Genomic DNA, 21090 nt, shown 5'->3' on the forward strand with positions numbered 1-21090 from the left:
ACGGCGCGGCGGCGGCGGCGGCGGCGGCGGCGGCGAGAGCAGGCTCAGGGTCTCTCCGGCGGCCCGTGGATCCTCCAACCCGCTTCCATAAGGCTTTGACTTTCCAACTTCAGCTACAGTGTTAGCTAAGTTTGGAAAGAAGACAGAAAGAGACTCCGGTGGCAGCTTTGCTGTTATTCTTTGTCCTAGTTGTCCTTTGGGGTCTTGGGCAGGCACAACGCTGTCGTGCTTTTAGCGGTGCTATCTCCGGTTCCTTGCACTCCTGTGAACAAGCCCCTGGGCAAGAGCAGCTACAGCAACCAACATCAGAACAAGCAAGGGGAGAGCGCCTGGTGTCATGACCAAGGCAAGCGACCAGAGCCGCCAGGAAGGATGCTGCGGTGAGTTGCATAGTCAAACGCATCAAGTGGTGGGATTACAGGTGGGACAGGGGGACGCAGTTCCATGGGAGGTGACTTCTGTTTTGACGGAGGCTCAAGAAAAATGTAAATTCAAAGTTTGAGGGGGGAAAAAAGCTTGCGTATAGGCAAGGGTAGACTAAGCTGGGCAGTGTGGAATTCCTTGCACTCAAAAACAAAAACAAACCTCACCAAAGTTAAAGAATGTTGAAACGGAGGTTTCTTCACTGTGCATGAAGTTGGGCGGTTATTGACCAAGAGGCCACGCTGAACCTAAGTGGATGGTATGAAGTGCATCAATCTGAAGGTGACTTGATAAAAATCACACATAATTATGACCCAAAACAAACCCTAACCTGAGCGCACTGGTGTAATTAAACATGCTTTTAATCTACTCCCTCTGTGCCTTTGTAGGATCCTTGGCAAACTACCTGACCTCGGCAAAATTCCTTCTCTATCTTGGGCACTCTCTCTCCACTTGGGTAAGTGAGAATGTACACTGATTCTTGGAGCATGGTTGTGCAAGTTCTTGTTTACTTTCACTGGAGACAGTTGTATTAAGCAAAATTCCAGTTTTATTGTTCAGTTAAAGAAATAAATTAATAAATTGTTCTTAGACACATGTTTTCAATAGAAATGTTTTTTTTTTTCAAAGATATTTCCCATGAGTGTAGCTGGAGAATTTCTCTCTGGGTCCCGCATGTCAGTAAATGTAACTTAATGGTACTATTCTAATACTCTACAGAGATTGACAACTATCCATCTTGTGTGATTGACAAGGACAGGAAAACGTGCATAATTACTAGGGTTGATAAATTCTAATACCCCCTCCTATACTGGAAAGGTATCTCATGGGCCTTCTTTTTTTCACATTAAGAAACTTATCTGGGGGCTGGAGAGATGGCTCGGCGGTTAAGAGCACTGACTGCTCTTTCAGAGGACCTGGGTTCTATTCCCAGCATCCACATGGCAGCTCACAACTGTGTGTAGCTCCAATTTCAGGGGATCTGGTACCTTCCCAGACATACATGTAGGCAAAACACCAATGCACATAAAATAAAAATAAATAAATCTTTGAAGGAAGAGGAGGAGGAGAAGGAGGAGGAAGAGGAGAAGGAGAAGGAGAAGGAGAAGGAGAAGAAGAAGAAGAAGAAGAAGAAGAAGAAGAAGAAGAAGAAGAAGAAGAAGAGGAAGAGAAGGAAAAGAGAAACATCTGTTTTCTTCCCTTGTTAAAGTCTGGCTCTAGCATGCCAGCATCATGAAAACAGAATAGAATGATATACTGTCGAATACCAGTGTATTGGGGTAACAGTAATATTGTAAGATTAGTTTAAGCCAAGATCAAATATCTAAATTATAAAAATTCTGATCTTCAAAATGGTTATCTGTGGCTACTTAATATGTGGATAGTGTAAGCTGTGTTAAAAACCACCACTTGGTGAAAATTAGTGATGAATTCACAATTCTCCCACTCCTTCCTATGTGGCTTTGGGAGAATCCCTGTGTTTTTGCCAGTCTGGATTCCTTTATCAATTCCCCCAAATACTCAAAAGAGAGCTGGATGTCTTCAATAGATGATTATTACAACTTTAAGGTTAAACAACTGTTCTTACTGTTTAAAAGTTATAACTCTAAACATATTCCGTGCATTATAAATAAGGAAAAAGAATTTCAAGAGTATATTTTGAAGTGATAATTTCTTTTTATTGACTTATCTGTAAGACATGAATGGAAACCATCATATGAGGAAATCTATGTCCTAGGGAAATGGTTAAGTTGGATTGTTGGCTCTCTGAGAAATAGCAAATGCAGATAACTTCTTGGAGAAGCTAACTCCTGTGTTTCTGAATGCTTACACAGGGATGACTCTGCAAATATATGTATAAAAAAGTGGAATTGGCTGTGTTTGTTTTAGCTGATGGCTTTAAGGAGAAAAAAGTGAAGAACGCTTTATAAATCTAAATCAGTGGTTTGTTCTTCCAATTTAATTCAATAATATTAAGCATTAAAAGGACCAGTGATGGAAGAGTGTCTCTGTCCTCTGAGTGAATGAGGTGCCTCCTTTCTAAACACTGATTAACTTCAAGGCTCATGTGACCTTTGGGTGTCAGACTAGCCAGACCGTGAAAGGAGCTATGGGTGTCCCAGGGGATTTCTTTTTCTTCTCTTTTCTTTTCTTCTCTTCTCTTTTCTTTCTTTCTTTCTTTCTTTCTTTCTTTCTTTCTTTCTTTCTTTCTTTCTTTCTTTCTTTCTTTCTTTCTTCTTTTTTTTTGTATTGAAAAAAGACTTTTGTCAAGAAAATTTAAAGCAAGTTCCTAAAGAAAGGTGAAAGATGCTTGTTCTAACCTCATAGTAAAACTGAACAAATGGGCAAGTCCTTGGGAGAAGGAAAGATGAAAATTCACAACTGAGGCCGTGTAAGGGTTAGTGCTAAGTCCTCACTGCAAAGTGCAAGAGAGGGAAGCTCCAAGTAGGTCACACACACACACACCACCACCACCACCACCACCACCACCACCACCACCACCACCACCAACAACAACAACAACAACAACAACATGGCTGAATTGTGATTCCTTAGACATTGGATATAAGGACATTTGGGCAGAAGGTTCTCTGAGGTTAGGTTTGTGTGGATTTGTAAGTTTTTTTTTAATTTTATTTCTGATTTCATTTCTACTAATGGGTCAATACATTTCATGCTACCATTGGAGTACGAAACAGGTAAGAAGTAGATGCTTTTGTTCAGGAGTTTATAACACAGTTTAGGAAGGGCTTTAGAGACGTAACAACAAAAGTAGACATGTGAAGAGAGCAGGGAAAAGGAGGAGCCCGCCGTGTCTCACGACGCTTCCATTTAAGCCCAGGTGGTCTGCGTCTCTCGGGGGCTTACCGCTCTGCTCACAGAGGCCTCTGTGGTAACGTGGAGTGCCGCCCGCCTGCCCCTCCGGTGTTCCTTTTCCTCATAGCGTTTGTTACCGCTTATCCTGTGCTAAGTTCGCCCTCATCTCTGTACACCGGAATGCGCGCAGCACGAAAAATGGCCCGTGTGCCCTGCTGAAGCTGTGAGGCCCACAGGAGCGTGGGGCACGCATCAGAAACCATTCTGTAGGCATTTATTAAGTAGATTAATGGCTGTGGTTACTTATTCTCAGATCCAGCGTGGGTAGGTAGGCATGTAAACAAATATCAAAGTATATTGAGAGCACATCACGGGGAGGCAGGAAATGGAAGCATGAAAGGGCTGGCTGAGCACTTAGCCAGTAGTTACTTAGTGTTACCCAGGTCTTGGGATTTTTATAAGTACACAATTTGCCACTTCTTAAATTTAAGCTTTTTGGAAATTAGGATAGCCAGAGCAATTTCAGCTTCATTCTCAAAGCTCTAAATCTTGTGTTCATTTTGGGTTATGATTGGAAACTGTATCATTCTTTGCACAAAGATTTCTCTACCTCTGCACTGCTAATGTTTGGGGTCAGGAAGTACTTTCTGGTGGACTGATGGATGCCAGCAAACCTCAGGCTCCCTTCAGGCATGGAGGTTGTGATACCCCAAAGCTTCTGCAAACATTAGCAAGTGATCTCTGCAGAACAGAATGCTCCCTAGTTGAGAGTGACTTGTTTTTCATGCTATCATGAATCAATTTAAATTTTGAATATTTAGGTTATTATCTTAGTCGTATTAAAATTTAATAGCATCTGACGTATCAGTATAATAAATTTCTTCCAACATATGAAATTTATCATGAGAATTTTGCCAGACTTTGGGAAGATCTCAGAGTTGAAGTTCTTTCACACAGGGTCAAATATGTAAGGAACTCAGTCTGGGAATTTAGTGATGATTATGACAAAATGTTGTCTTTCTCCAATGTTAACCCAAAATGTCAGAGCTGGAACTTATAATCTCACAAAATGTCTATTCTAGATAGCTCATATATTATTCTATCTGACTAATTTAAAAGTTTCTGTTAAACTTATACCACATTTTATGCCAACTAATTGCAAAATTCCTTTTATATCTGGAACTAAGTAAAGATATAACTCTCTCTCTCTCTCTCTCTCTCTCTCTCTCTCTCTCTCTCTCTGTTTTTTTCAAGACAGGGTCTACTATGCTGCCCTGGCTGTCCTTGAACTCATGCTATAGCCCAGGCTGGCCTCAAACTCATAGCCACCTGCCTCTGCCTCCCGAGTGCTGGGATTAAAAGTGTACACCACTACACCCAGCTACCTTTTCTCTTTTCAAAACTTATCTGTATTAAAGCACTAAAATAACTGCTTACTTATATATTTATTTCAGCATCTTTGGTTGTATGGGATCAGAGTTTCCCTTGCTGATTTTTCTTCCTTCTGATTGTTCTGTTGTTTTATGAATTTGAAATAAATTTACTTGTGGAATAGCACATTGTTAATATATCAATGAAAAACCATCAGAAGCCACAGAGGCCATTCCTACCAGTTCCTAAATTGAAAAGCTGGCTTCTGTCAGCATTTAAGTTAAACTGATGCTTAGAAACAATTACTAATAAAGCTTGACTTTTCCATTGTGCTAGAATAAAGTTTTAACATTAGGTCAGTATTCAATCCATAATTATTGACTTGAAAACTCATCTGATGTAGCCAGAAAGCATCTCTTTGATAAGAAACTAACTTTTCAAGTACAATGGCTACAAACTAAAAACATTCAACTAAACATCTTTCTCTTGTTTAAGGGGGATCGGATGTGGCACTTCGCAGTGTCTGTGTTTCTGGTGGAACTCTATGGGAATAGCCTCCTGTTGACGGCTGTCTATGGGCTGGTGGTGGCAGGCTCTGTTCTGGTCCTGGGAGCCATCATTGGTGACTGGGTTGACAAGAACGCCAGACTGAAAGGTGAGTCTGTGTTCTTTGGACCAGCCTGTGTAATGGAGAGAATAAATCAGTGTGACTGGCTCAGAGAGAGGACGTGCACAGCACAGCTGAGGGGCGGGGGTTGGGGGCCACACCTGGATTCAGAACCTGAGGCTACTGCACTAGTTGGGATGTCAGGATGTTGACCTAATAGATTTTTCTTTCTTTTGGCCATTTGTCAGTTTCAAATGTTAACAATTAACCCTGTAGCCAGTTTTCTGGGAATCGTGTTAAACATTAAAAGTTTGCTTAGCTCTGGCTTCCTCTCTAATTGTGAATTGCACTAGAGGCTGTCTAGTGTGATGTTCCTGGGTACAGCTTGAACATCTGTCCTTGGCTTACTGTGTTACATACAGAGGTGTGTGCAATGGAATTTGAAAACTAAGTATTGATCCAAGGGAGAATAACTGTCTAGGCCACAGACGGTTGAATTATACTTTTTTTTAGGGATAAAGAATAAATTATAATATATTATACATATATTATATTGTACACATATGATAAAATGTCCTTTATTCTAGGGTATCAAGATATATTCTGCTTTATATACAAGAGATTGTAAATAACTAAGCAATTTATAGAATATAAGAGGTATGCGGATAATTATTTGAAGCTCAGTTAATAATGAAAAGAGCTGGCTATGCCTGCCTGAAGACAGACACTGAGAAAACTTTAAGGCATAGCTAGTTTTGCTCAGTTCACAGTGACTGCTTCTAAATAAAGAGTAACAGGATTATAAAGTTCTAGGATTTGGTGTTACTAGTTAAATGGTTCATATGAAGATTTTTCTGTTTTGAGAGTGAGTAGATCAGAACACATATAGAAAAAAATCTGTATGCTAGTGAAAACCAAATTATTTTTATAGTTGTGCACAAGAATATTACACATAGGATTGTTTAACCATGACATTGTTGAGCATTGCAATCATGTGTTAGGACAGTGCTAAGTTGGAGAGAGAAGACTGTGGTGTGATAGGAGTCTCCCGTGTCTGCAGTATAAGCAACTCTCAAGTCACCCTTCATGAAAAATCTTTGCTGATACTTATAGAATGAACCCACCATTTCTTCCTCTGTGTTCTTTGAGACTTTGTGGTACCTCTGGTATTGTACTGAAATGGTCATAGGAATCTGCTCATATCTCCAACACACAATTTTGGTGTATTGGCAGTTAGTATTTAATTCTTTGCTATGACTGCATGCATGTGTAGATGCATGAATAAATGACTTCTATGTTGGATTTTATTTCAGACTGCCTTCTGAGAGGAGTTTGAAAACTAAGTATTGATCCAAGGAAGAATAACTGTGTCTAGACCACAGACAGTTGAATTACCAGGCATAGGCATAAGAAGTATTAAATATCCTGTCCTAGGTGATCTGCCTAGAGAGTGGTGGAGAGATGACTACTGGGTTCTTATCTGGCCTTGCTCATCTGTGTGAAGGAGTGTCTCTAACAGGACTTGCATTTTCTGTGATGGAAGGTGTAGCTCAGGGTTTCATAGCAATGACAAAAAAAAGAACAAAAAAACAAATCAGAAGAAATTTGCTAGTTGTTGGTTCTTGGCAAATGTTTGTGTATTTTCCGTTTGTTCAGATCATTTTATTAGATCAAGCCTGCCATGTAAGTGAGAGGTTATGGATTCCACAACTTCCCCTTTACCTCTTTTCCAGCCCCCTACATGTTTTTATTTTAGCTTAATCAGGTAAGGGTTGAAAGGTGGATCTTATCCATAGAATAGTTCTGTTTAAGGCAGTAAACTTTTTAGTAAATAGATGAGATGAAATGCAGTTATCGTGAAAGACTTCAACTAGTAGAAGAAAGTCATGAGAACTTTATTTTGTTTGCAGACTTCACAGGTCTGTGTCCAGGAACTAGCTGAGGCAGAATTTACTCTTGGTGGGTTTTCTTTGTCTTGTAGTAATTATGTGTATGCATCCATGTAGTCCAACAATTGTATGGATGAAAGCATCCTCCTCAAGAGATGCTAGAGCACTGAACATTTTGCTTTTGCTCTGTACAGTGGCCCAGACTTCGCTGGTGGTACAGAATGTCTCCGTCATCCTCTGCGGAATCATCCTGATGATGGTTTTCTTACATAAGAATGAGCTTCTGACCATGTATCACGGATGGGTCCTCGTAAGTTCTATACTGGGTTCTTGCTACTTGTTTGTTTTTAGGGTCCTGAGGATGGAGCCCAGGACTTCATGAGTACTAAGCATACACTCCACTGCTGGGCTGTGCCTCAGCTCCCCAGGATTCTGGATGACAGAACTGAATATCTAATAGCAATGAAAGTGTAAACCCTTTATAGTCTAGGAGTGTATCTTTTGGTTTTTCTACTGTAACCTTTTAATATTGATTTCTACATCCACAGGCCATTTTAACCCTCTTTTGATGAAGCTTTAATGAATACTTATTTAACTGCACATAGATGATTATTGATATAATTTTTGCATTAACTATAGATGATGCAGATCTGAACAATGTCGTGCCCTTTAATTTCTCACTCCTGGTACTTAATTGCTCCATGTATAGAAAATAAAGTTATTTACTTCTTATGAATAAGATTGAAATGTAAAAAAAAAAAATTGAACTTACATGTTAACTCAAGTTTTTTGCTCTAATTCCTTAGACTGCCTGCTACATCCTGATTATCACTATTGCAAATATTGCCAATCTGGCCAGTACTGCTACTGCAATCACAATCCAGAGGGACTGGATCGTTGTTGTGGCGGGAGAAAACAGAAGCAGATTGGCAGGTAATTTGGATTACCTTTTCAACTAAATGAATCCATGATTCTGTGGCCGTAAGTGGGAGGGGAGCTTTTTTGCTATTGGTCATCTGGGAAGAACACTGCATGGAATGCACTGGGTTTTGTATTGTTGCCAAGACAGTCGTCAGACAGTGCAGTGATTTATCTAATTAATTTATCTAATTAATTTATCAAGTTAATTTTAGGATAGTTACTGCTTTATCATTCTCTGTAAAGCTAGCAAAGAGAACACCTCATTTGAACTTTTCCTTTTTTTCTTTTTAAAGTATGCTGTTTCTGAGTTTCAGTCATGATGATGACAATCTGACATGATATTTTACCCTCATAAATATGGACGTTATTACACGTACTTTGAGCATTGTACCATTGGTACATTTCTTTCTACCAAATGGAAACAACATAGTTGTACAGAGATTCTTGAAGTTAGTTTCCACTTCAAAACAAAACAAAACAAAACATTTGAACAGCAATTATCTCACATCCTACCAAATGAAAGGCTTTTGAAATAGATTTTCAAGTGGAAGATAGAATGTGTTCTTTAACAAACCCTCTTAGTCTGTTGGAAACAAAGACACGTGGCTCAAGAAAGACCAAAGAGTGCTTTCAAAACAACATGCCCTGTTACATGAGTACTTCTAAGGTGCAGAGTGCCCTGCCTTTCTTGGTATTCTCCTTCTTCACTGTAGTGCCCACAGGTTTGAACTGGATTGATAATTACACAAGGTGAGGGAGGAACGGTACCCAGAGCTACAGATCAGCTGAACTGACTCTGCTGGTCATTAAGATAATGAGTATCACAAACACATTGCCCAACAATCCCGACAGACAAGAAAACCATTCTTGATGACTTGATGGCTTATGCCAGGACACAGAGGCAAAGAGTGTGTGCTGGGGTCAGCAAGCGACTCTGTTTGACTAGACCTTGTGGTTAAAAAATAAAAAGAAGATAGAGAGGAAACAGTAATTGAAAGAGAACAAAGTCTATGGGAGACCTGCAACAGGCTTGTCCGACCTGCCTGTGCGCACCTCATCTAGATATGAATGTGGCCCCACATATTTGTAGGTGACTGACAAAACCATGCTCTAATTTTTAAAAGTTGGACACCCCTGATCTAGGAAAAAAAGGAATTTGCCTGAACCATCTCTTCCTGGTGGCAGCATCACAAGCCAGAGAATTCTACCGGGGTTGGGACTTGTGTGTGAAAGCAAGTACAATGAATGTGCCCTGGGGGGGTTTCTGCTCCAGCCCTCCGCCATTGCTTATTTATTTAAAAATAATAATAATAATTCCACATCTCCTTTTTGTTATGCTGAAAGAGAAGATTAAGACTTCACCCCATTTTTGTTAACTTTCTCTTTTTAGCATGATTTTAAGCATGTAAAATATGTCTATGTTTTTAAATTCAGAGGATATGAAAGAGTATATTTTGAGAATATGTCACAAATGTATTTTTCTGACATATTTGAAAGAAAAAGTTGTCTTCTAAATTGTTTTCTTTCACTTATCTGAATTTATTAACTGTCCTCACTTTGACCCTATTAAAGTCCATTAAATTTAAAGGTTATTTTAGGGAGCTGGAGACATGGCTTGGTCCTTAAAAACATACACTCCTCTTTTGGAGGACCAAAGTTCTGTTCCCAGTGCAGCATCAGACATTTGCCTGGAACCCAGCTGCAGAGGGTCTGATGCCTCTAGGCTCTGTGGGCATTTGCCTTTACATGCATATACCTGCACAACACATAATTAAAAAGTAATAGAAATAAAAAAATTTAAAGGTTGTTTTATTCCTTAAAATAGCTTTATTAAGGCCAGGTGGTGATGGCACATACCTTTAATCCCAGCATTCGGGAGGCAGAGACAGGCGGATCTCTGTGAGTCCTAGGCCAGACTGGTCTACAGAGCGAGATCCAGGACAGCCAGAGCTGTAACACAGAAAAATCCTGTCTCAAACAAACAAACAACAACGAAAAGCTTTGTTAAAAGGGAAATACACAGAACCTTTAAGACAACCTCACTCTGTGGATCTGTGAGAAAATGTTCAGAACAAGTAAAAATAGGATGGGCCATTTCTCAGCTGACCCTCTCTTTTTTTGTGAATTATTGCATGGTAGAAGAATCTAGAACAGACAGCCTGGTGCCTAGACTTGTGGGCTTTCTCCAGTTTCAGAAGGGAAATGGGGTGTCTGCTGACCTCTTCTCTCAGTCAAGTCTTAGTGCTGCCCCCCCCAGCCCAGATAACAGAGAAGTGAGGGACACCTACAAGTTCTCTTTCCTGATATCTAACCCAGTGGATGTTAACTGAAAACCAGGTTTCGAAACAGGATACAGAGACTTCTCTAGTTCAGGGGGTCAGCAGATGTCTGACCATGGACTTGGGGGGGTCATTTCTGCTACAAGCAGAATTTTACAAGTCAGAAAAAAAGGACACGTCTAAAGAAAAATAGAGAAAAGAAGAAAAGTAGAGTCTGTTACCTCGGCTTCCTGTGAAGATGTTAGAAAGCCAAGTAGGAGACTGGGCTGTGCATGTGTGTGTGTGTGTGTGTGTGTGTGTGTGTGTGTGTGTGTGTGTGTGTATGTGTGTGTGTGTATGTGTGTGTATGTATGTTTGTGTGTATGTCTGTGTGTTCGTGTGTGTATGTATGTGTGTGTTTGTGTGTGCTTATGTGTGTGCTTATGTGTATGTATGTTTGTGTGTATGTCTGTGTGTTTGTGTGTGTATGTATGTGTGTGCTTGCTTGTGTGTGTGCTTGTGTGTGTGTATGTATGTTTGTGTGTATGTCTGTGTGTTTGTGTGTGTATGTATGTGTGTGTTTGTGTGTGCTTGTGTGTGTGCTTGTGTGTGTATGGATGTTTGTGTGTATGTCTGTGTGTTTGTGTGTGTATGTATGTGTGTGTTTGTGTGTGGTTGTGTGTGTGTATGTATGTTTGTGTGTATGTATGTGTGTGTTTGTGTGTGTGTGTGTGTGTGTGTGCTTGTGTATGTGTGTGTACATAGAGAGTAAGATTATCTGTTGGTTGCTGGCTGCTCCCATTTCCTTATTCCAGCATTCATGATTTCGGAGAGTTTTAAAATTGTAGGCTGTGTCACTGAGGACAGTTAGGGAGAGGGCTCCGACAAAGGCATAGTTTTTCACATGCGTACTCTATGAACTAAGTCAGATATTTTTCAGGTTTAGTATTTTATTAAGACATTCACTTGTCCGTGTAGCTTGTGTTACCCCTTCCCAGGCTTTCTAATCCATCTATCTCTCTGTTCCCCTTCATGGGGCAGGCTGGAGCGACAGCCTCTCAGGGTTTCTTGCTCATTATTCTGAAGGAAAGTCTGATGGCTTGCTCTGATAAAGTAGGACACATAAATTTCATGCCTGAACTCTATTGGTTAAAAGTTGGTTTCACGTTTTAGGTAGATAAGCTGCTGGCTGTTATTTGCTTGGCAGGCCCCTTTTGAAAAATTACTCTTCTGTGTGGTAATATGTCCTTGTTACAGTGAAAGAGATTATTTCATACCATGTTCTGTGCCATAGTTATAGCCAAAACAACCAAACCAGAATGAGGTAAGCACTCATTTGAGTGTTCTTATGAAAATCAATGTAAATTTACCAAGAGCATATGTTTGAACATTCAACAGACTGACTCTCTTCAAGGATATTACCAATAAAACAGTTAGGTATTCAAAACTACTGCTTAATTCATTCTGCTCCAGAAAGATAAAAACTGTTTTCTGACACGACCTTTTTCTCGACATAAAGCATCATTGCCTTCCTAAGTATTATATAAAATACAGATCTGGAGTCTTGAAAGCTCTGTGAACCCCAAGTTCTTGATCATCTAGGGAAAGAGAAACATTTAATTAAGGGATTTCCTGTTGTAATGCTATTTTAAGATACAGTTGTTATTTCTTGAATTACTTGATGTTTTGGATTCAAATTGCTGAGTGACTTGGATTGAATCCTCATGCACACTGGAAGCTTGTCAGTGAGCAGACAGAAGTTAGGGGAGCCTCTGAAAAGACACTGCCACAGGATCGATGAATGCTGCCTTTGCCTTTCAAGGGAAAGGTGAAGAATATCAAAGTTCTCCCATTATCGTATATACATTGTACACTCATAGGGCTAATCAGAGGGCCACTGAAGACTAGAAGGAATGAGGGAAAGAAGAAAGGCAATTTTCCGTGAATGTACTCATTAGTCATGTATTGATTTTTCCTTGCTAACCTAGATGATTGCTAAGGATCTACCTCATTAATTTTCACTCTGCTTTGTGCTACAGGGCATGACAAAGTGGATAATTTTCTTAGCTGCCCTTCCTTCATCTTTGACATTGTTGTACATTCCCAGGGTCAAACTTGAGAAAAACCTTGCTATCACTCCTAAATCCTCCTCTCTTCATCCCAGTCTTTGTGCCTTAACCTGCCACTCTCTATCTTTCCTTCACTTCCCAAGACCCCTGCACATCAGCTGGTACACACAAGCCACAAAATCCGCTGCCCTTTTACCCCCAGAGCCCTTTCCATTCTCCCTCTCTCACCCTGTTTAAATTCTAAGGTCAGTCGTGATGCCATGGTCAACTCCCAGGGAATAGCCCTGGCTCACTTGGCTCCCTCTCCTTTTGTTGGGCTAGCTCAGGAACTCCCTTTAAACCCAACTTTTCACAGTAGAGCAAGACTGGAGAAAATACATGACTTAGCTCAGTGTTCCCATGGGCATGGAGCTGATCTTTTCGTGCTGACAGATACTCAAGCCTTCTCTGCTGTCTGGCTTTTCCCTCCTTCCTGCAGGAACATCTTCACCTTCCCCACACTGCTGATTTTTTTGTATTTCACTCCTAGCACTTTGCTAGAAGGCAGCAGCCACATTGTTCCCTGGAGGGACCCCTGTTGAAAAGATAAGAAGACAATGTTTCTCCTGGAGTTGGCCCTCCTGCTCTGCTGTCTTTCAGGTTCCCGCTGGTTCTCTGTGGTCCATCGTGTGCCCCTCTTAGCCTCACGTCTCTTGATTGCCACCGTGACTTTCTCGATTGGCACACGTGATCTCCCCGACTTGGAAGTGCCTTCCCCTTTTGATTTCTAGGACACAACATTCTTGTTTTTATCACTTTGCTGATTTCTACTCATGTTTCTGACCTCTAAATGTTGGGATTCCCAACACTTTAGTCACCTGTCTGCTCTCGACACACTCCCTTGAGATTCCATCTCAGTCCATTGTTTTAAAAGTTGGCAAACTTCCAAAATTGGCTCATATCTCTTTCTGAATCTTCGACCTCATTTATTTTGCTGTTGGTCTCAGTGGAGCTTCCTGAATGTTATTAAGTCTATCAAAGTCAACGTTTCCAAAATCAAATTCTACTTCTTTTATGCTAAACCTGATTATTCTGAAGTTATCTGTTTCTCAGTAATTAGTAACTCAAGAAAAATAAAAAGAACACACTTTGTAGCGCCATCTGCCACTCTTCTTCCTTATACTCTATCAGTCATAGCCGACTACTGACTCATCATGACTCTACATTTAAAGAAGCGCTTCTCAGCCTATGGGTTGCATATCAGATATTTACATTACAATTCATAACAGTAGCAAAGTTACAATTATGAAGTAGCGATGAAATAATTTTGTGGCTGGGACATATGACTTGAGGAATTGTATTAAAGGGTCACAGCATTAGGAAGTTTGAGAACTACTCCTTTAAAGTAAGCATTGAATTTGTTTTGCCACATTTTACATGTCAGATGTTTATTTACAGTATTTGCATGCTTGTTTGCATACATATTTCTACACACATATGTGATGTGTAATGTATATTATATATTGCTTATTGATTTATTGACTTTTCCTAGAGGGATGTTAACTTCATGAAATGAGGGAAACACTTATTTCTTCACGGCAAATATTTTGGTCACAGAGTGCCTTTAGAAATTAGCCTTTCAGGAATCTGTACTCTTGGCTTTTGGCTTTATATTACATAAATGGTCAGGCTTTCTTTGACAGGTTTGAGCTCTCATTCCCCTGCCTCTTGCAAATACCTCTGTAGATATGAATGCTACCATCAGAAGGATTGACCAGCTGACCAACATCCTGGCCCCCATGGCTGTTGGCCAGATTATGACATTCGGCTCCCCGGTCATCGGCTGTGGTTTCATTTCGGGGTGGAATTTGGTGTCCATGTGTGTGGAGTACTTCTTGCTCTGGAAGGTTTACCAGAAAACCCCTGCACTGGCTGTGAAAGCCGCTCTCAAAGTTGAGGAGGCAGAACTGAAGCAGCTGAACTCACCCAAAGGTAACTGACCACAACCACCAGCTTCCTCCTAAGTTCAGACCTTGGACTTCGCTGAAGACCAGATGCTAGTTTAGATTTCAGGCTGTGTTTCCAGGGAAGGCCTGGAGGAGTTGGATATGTCATCTTTTGAGATTCTGGAAAGAACTGTGGGTTGGATATAAAAAGACTTGGGGTTATGTCCCTGGCCCCTTTTCTTGTTGTGGGCAGTGGACACAGAGGAAGAACTGATTGAGGATGACTGGGAAACTGAGTCATAGAAATGGGAAGGCCCGGGAACATGGGCATTTCTTAGCATCCCTGAGGGGAGTAAAATAGCCATTTGGAGAACAGTGGGAAGGGTGAAGAGAGGAGCAGATTTTCCCAGGAGAGGCAGAGGCTACTTTTCTGGTAAATGAAATCTTACTGAGGTCTTAAGAGAAGGTATTACACATTTCCCCACATAATTTTTATACTTTATCTAATGAGTTTTCCTGTTGTTTGCTTCAGTGAGAGTGTAATCTGTAAAAGAAAGAGAGGCTTTAAAAAGAGACCAAGGGTATTTTCAAAGCAACACCTGGTACTTGGGGATTATTCCACGGCTGTAGTTCTTAAATTAGCAGTAAAAGGAAGACATATTTATAATGTAGTAGTCAAGGAGACCCACCCAGGAGGGGACTGAGAAAACCAAAATGTCGGCTTTTACTCTCCGTGTTCTTCCCCTAAAATAACGATGTGTCTTATTAACAGATACTGAGCCAAAATGTCTGGAGGGAACTCACCTAATGGGTGAGAAAGACTCCAACATCCGCGAACTTGAACCTGAGCAAGAGCCCACGTGCGCTTCCCAGATCGCGGAGCCCTTCCGCACCTTTCGAGATGGATGGGTCTCCTACTACAACCAGCCGGTGTTTCTGGCTGGCATGGGCCTGGCTTTCCTCTACATGACAGTCCTGGGCTTTGATTGCATTACCACAGGGTACGCCTACACTCAGGGGCTGAGTGGCTCCATCCTCAGTGTTCTGATGGGAGCGTCAGCAATAACTGGAATAATGGGAACTGTGGCTTTCACTTGGCTGCGCCGAAAATGCGGTCTTGTTCGGACCGGTCTGTTCTCAGGACTGGCACAGCTCTCCTGTCTGATCTTGTGTGTGATCTCCGTGTTCATGCCTGGCAGCCCCTTGGACCTCTCTGTTTCTCCCTTCGAAGATATCCGTTCTAGGTTTATGCAGGTGGAACCAGTGCCCCCAACTACCAAAATACCCGAGACCGTCTTTTCAACCGGAACGCCTATGTCCAACGTGTCTAATATTGTTAATACTGTCCAGGAGATGAGTACTAAATCCGAGCCCATAATCTCCGTCAGCCTGCTCTTCGCAGGCGTCATTGCTGCTAGAATCGGTAAGAACTCTCTTTCCGTATAGTAAAAAATTAAATCATTTTGGAATACTAGTGCAGAGAATTCAACGATTAATTATCTGAAATACTTCATGGATGTTAATTTAAGCAAAACCCACAGTTTATATATAGGATCTACTCATTAAACATGAAAGTTTACTTAATAAACTGTATGTGTATGTGTAGATGTTCGTGTACATAAAGTGTTTAGGATTTTTTTTCTAAATTGTGTGTGTGTGTTTTGGGAGTGAACCCAGGACCTTGGGTATGTTAAATGAGCACTCCAATTCTGAAGTACATCCTTAAATGAATATTTTTAAGGATTAAATATTTAACCTCTCCTTGTCTGTCTCTCCTGTGGTGTGTGTGTGTGTGTGTGTGTGTGTGTTAGTTTAGTTACTGGGGATCAAACTCAGGGCCTTCTGTGTGCTGGGGAAGTGCCTTAAATTATTCCTCTTTTGAAGACATTGTGGTTGTAAGAAGCATCCTTCAAAAGTTCTCTCTAGCTGATATGCATTTATACATACTTGGCCATACAAATGAGTTTTATACTTCTGGTCGGAAACATAATATAAAAGCATCTTACAGAGCAGAATTTAAGTAATCATTAATGGGGCACTGGTAAATGGCCTCTGAATCCATTCATTCTTGAAACGAAACCATATTTATCTTGTGACACAGAGCAATTCACTTATTTATCAGAGACATTAATACTCAGGCGAGACAGCTTTATTGGGAGCCCTGTGCTACTCAAGTAGCAATATAACAATGATTTAAGGTTTCTGTGCTCTTTAGACATGGCAGCACATTAGATCACTTTCAATGTTAGAAATGCTAGAATTTGTAGGCTCTGATGCCATTTTACTTCTGTAGTCCGAATAATCACAGAAAAACAGGAAACTTGTAGCTTAGCTTTATTGTGTCTGATGACTGTAAAAACAATTTCTTGAAGGCATTAATAATCCAGCGTATACTAATAAATTATATAAGGTAAAGTAATATTTTCTATTTATGGGTGATTCAAAGATTGTAGAGATCCAATGTGTTTTGCATAGATTAACACACCTGAATAATGTAAGCTATGTAACTATAGGTTAAACGATACACTGAAATTTAACTTTTTAAAATATTCTTTACCATATAGGTCTTTGGTCCTTTGATTTAACCGTAACACAATTGCTTCAAGAGAACGTAATTGAATCTGAAAGAGGCATTATCAATGGCGTGCAGAACTCCATGAACTACCTTCTCGACCTTCTGCATTTCATCATGGTCATCTTGGCCCCAAATCCTGAAGCTTTTGGCTTGCTCGTATTGATTTCAGTCTCCTTTGTGGCAATGGGCCATCTTATGTATTTCCGATTTGCCCAGAAGACTCTGGGCAACCAGCTTTTTGTCTGTGGTCCCGATGAAAAAGAAGTTACAGATGAAAACCAACCTAACACATCTGTTGTGTAAAAATAGTGTCACTGCGGCCCCTGTTACTAGATTGTGGAGAGCATGTGTGCTTATTCTGTACTGCAGAATTCCAATAAACGCCTGCATATTTTTTTGATTTTACCACAGCTGTGCCTTGAGGGCTAAGAGTACTAACTAACCTAAGTCAGCAAAGGTGAACTGGTTGTTTCCCCTTACATTTAGACATGGAAAAAAAAAGGAAGAGAGAAAGAAAAGGTCGGTGTACATATGGAGAGTATATAATGGTAAAACGAAGTTCCCTTATTCTTAAGGGTATATGAAATTTTACAGAGAGTGGCTATCAGGTGAGCTAAATTATTCCTCAGCAGATATTTGCTGCATCTACTAGAATTCAGATCAATCAATTCTCCCTAAGACTCACTTTTGTAAACATATGGCCCACTTCCCTTTTCTAGATCTGTAATATCTCAGTTATGTTATAGAATCAGGCTTTTCTCCGTGTCTGAAGATTATAGTCTAATAACCAGTATTATCCTTCTTAAGCCCCTTCCACTTGAGAAATTTATTGTATGTGGAGAATGAAATAGGTAACCAGAATTGTCCGAAAAGGTTTATAGTTTAACCTTTGCATTTGGACTATCAGACAGGGCACCATGTTACAGTAACGTGTGTGTAGCTCTTTATAAAATGACTCTCTCAAGCTGCAGGCATGCACAAGCAAAGCTGTAGATTTCTAGTGCAGTGTGGAAGGACCTACAGGATGTTATTAGTGTGGCTGTAGAAGCTGAAGGTTAAGCACTACACCTAAGGGCGAGGCCCTCATGTCACCAGAATCACTGTCAACAGTGGTCACTAACGGTCTGGGTATGTGAGGCAGCTGGCCCCAAGCCTGGCAAGTTACATGCCGAAAAGCAGCCCACCCTTGGGAATGACTGGGAATCATTTGATGGGTTCGTATAGAACTTTTCACTCTTACTGACTTGGGCCTAGGTATTCAGTATCTCTGCATTATTCTAGAGCAAAAAAAAAAATAGTCACAAAAGTTTCCCTTTCAATATCTCTGAAAAGAATAAAAGGAAGAACTGTTTTGTATATATTTTTAAAACTGTTTTGCAAATTATTTTGTAACATGCCAGTACCGACATGGGACATTGCCTTAACTTTTGATGCACTTTCATGGAGACTGCAATACATTGCTACGAGCACTTTCTTTGTCTCCGAGTTTAATCTTTTCCTTCATCTTTCTACAGTATGACATAATGATTTACTATGTTGTAAAATCTGCATAAATATTTCTATATAAAATGTTTTAAAAATCTTAATTTCTCTTTACTGAGTTGTATTCTCCATTTTTTTTTTTTTACTTATTTCAAAAACTAGCATATAAGGTATTTGGTATCATTATGGCCTTTTGAACAAAGTGTGTTGTAGTCAGTTTCTCCTCTCCTCCCCTTCCCTGACCCCTGACCGCCTCCTTCCCACCTCCAGTAACTTTTCCGTTGTCTCTGTCCTTTTGACCACCTCCTGTCCTTCCTCAACACCTGGCCATGCTTTGTCTTCCTAGTTTTTAAGCTTTACTCATATCTAGACTCACGTGTACACGTACACATGGCAGCTAGGACCAGTATGTGACACTGAACTTATTTTTTGTCTTTCTGAGTTTGGGTTACTTAAAACTAAAATTTTCAGATCCATCTATTTTCCTGAAATTTTCATTTATTTTTATAGCTGAATAAGATTCTGTTGTGTATACGTGCCACATTTTCAGTACCCACTCATCATTCGTGGACGTGTGGGCTCTTTCCACTGCCTTGCTGTTGTGAAGAGAGCAGCAATTAATGTGGATGTGCAGTTATCTATGGTAAGATGCAGAGTCCTGTAGCTATAGTTTTCCTGGTCTTGCGTGGCCCACGGTCAGGACAAATCTCTCTCACCCGCCAGTCCCGCAGCTGCTCAGACCCATCCAAGTAAACACACAGAGACTTATATCGCTTATGAACTGTACAGCTGCAGCATTCTAAGACTGAAACTGTGCTGTGGCTGCTGGCTCCACCCACCTCAGCTTCCCAACATGGCAATATGGCGGAGGTACCGTTTACCGCCAGCTCTGGGAGCCATCGGTTCTCAGAAATAGTGGGTCTATGCTTCTATCAAAGCAGCGTGTAGCCCATAGAGTCCTTGGGTGTATGCCCTGGAGTGGTATAGTTGACTCCCAAGGCAGTTCTAGTCTGAATTTTTAAGAAGTCTCCATAATGACTTATATAACGGCTCTGTTAGCTTGCCCTCCCACCAGCAGTGAACAAGGGGCCCTTTTCCCACATCCTTGCCAGCATTTGCTATCAGATTCCTTGTGATGGCCATTCTGATGCGTGAGGTGCTATCTCAAAGTAGATATCATCTTCACTTCCCTGATTACTGGGGTTGTTGAACACATTTTTAAATTCTTGCTAGCCATTTATGTTTCTTCTTTCGGGGGCATTATTCATTAGCCCACTCCTCGATCGGAGGTTTAGAGGCTTTGCGTTTAATTTTTACAGTTCTTTGTAAACTTTGTGTATCAGCTCCCTGTCTGAAGTTTGGCTGGTTGTTACTCGAGTCCTATCTGCCCCTGATAACTTCCTTCGCAGTGTAGAAACTTTCCGCTTCATGTACCCTCCCGTACTGATTCCTGGGGCTAATTATTTGAGTTGTTTTTATCACAGGACATCTGTGTTGGATAATCTATACAGGGCTACAGTTTTGTAGCCCATGTTATTAGTTTATGGTATCCTGGACGAAACTGCAGTAAACATGGAGTCCAGTGTTCATTCTTTTACTTTGAATCAGTCCTACCAAGTTCTCAAGTTCTAGTTTCCTTCTGTAACTTGGAGGTAATACTTGAAAACAGCTCTGCCTATCTCAATACTTCCTTGATTGAACAAGTGAGGTCATATGGAGCAGCTGAGGATGGTGGCATTACAAGAGATTGGACAGAAGTAACACAGATGTCTGATACTCTGCAAACATATTTATCAATCCTTTATTGAAGATGTGATCTAGGCCCCAAGCTGTGATCAGGCAGGGTGAATGTAAGTTCAGCAGACATAGTGGGAAAAGATCCCCTTTTCCCTGTTGTGGAGAGTGTCTGGCATCACCCTGTAGCTACAGACACCCGCTGTGCTAGGCTTGGCGAGTGTGCCCAGGCCCTCAGCTCCTCCCACGGAGATCAAGCTGGGTTAGATATCTGCTCTGAGTGTTCACAGCCGGGACTGAAGGTCTGTGACCTTGTACAAGGAATAGAACGATCCAAGCAGGAAAAGATCCCGGCACTTGATCTGGGCACTTTGCCAAATGCTGGACCCACAAGGAGAGGCCCCGTGGAAGAGGAAGGAGCTTGGAGTCGGGAGTTAATAGAAATTTTACAGCCGGTGCGCTTATCTTTGCAGGCTACTGCAGTGAGCAGGAAGAGGAGGGGAACAGGGAATCTGGGCTGCAGCCTTAGAGAGCTTTTGCTGTTTACTGCCTGAGGGTTTAGATTATGTCAGGGACAGAAGGAGAAAGGGACCCTGCCTCCCTGCCTCCGGGGTGCTTCTTTATTATAACTTTTTTTTTTTTTTTTTTTTTTTTTTTTTTTTCCGAGATAGGGTTTCTCTGTGCAGTTTTGATGCCTGTCCTGGATCTTGCTCTGTAGACTAGACTGGCCTCGAACTCACAGAGATCCGCCTGGCTCTTCCTCTGAGTGCTGGGATTAAAGGTGTGCGCCACTGCTGCCCGGCTCACTTGTGTTTCTTAAAAGAGAAATAACTCCAAATCCATCGGTGTCAGTGGGACAGTATAGCACAGTAAATTAGAAGTAGGAAAATGTTCTTTTATTTCTATGTAATTTCGTTTTAAGAGGAATTCTTCATTTTGTACCTACTTGAAAACACATTCATTATACTTTTTTTTTTTTTTTTTTTTTTTTTTTATATTCTTGTTCGTTCTCTGTGAGC

At 40.9% G+C, this 21090-nt stretch overlaps 1 protein-coding gene across 1 annotated transcript; it reads left to right on the forward strand.

Annotated features, from left to right (window-relative positions):
• The first annotated feature begins 8 nt into the window (after positions 1–8).
• Slc40a1 (solute carrier family 40 member 1) lies at positions 9–18441 on the forward strand. The gene is made up of 8 exons (XM_028887019.2): positions 9–380; positions 813–880; positions 5107–5266; positions 7302–7417; positions 7914–8040; positions 14081–14326; positions 15053–15703; positions 16845–18441. The coding sequence occupies exons 1-8, from the start codon at positions 338–340 to the stop codon at positions 17156–17158; spliced, it is 1725 nt and encodes a 574-aa protein (XP_028742852.1). The 5' UTR covers positions 9–337; the 3' UTR covers positions 17159–18441.
• Positions 18442–21090: the final 2649 nt, after the last annotated feature.

This window comes from Peromyscus leucopus, chromosome 13 (assembly GCF_004664715.2).
Source record: "Peromyscus leucopus breed LL Stock chromosome 13, UCI_PerLeu_2.1, whole genome shotgun sequence".
Lineage (NCBI taxonomy): Eukaryota > Metazoa > Chordata > Mammalia > Rodentia > Cricetidae > Peromyscus > Peromyscus leucopus.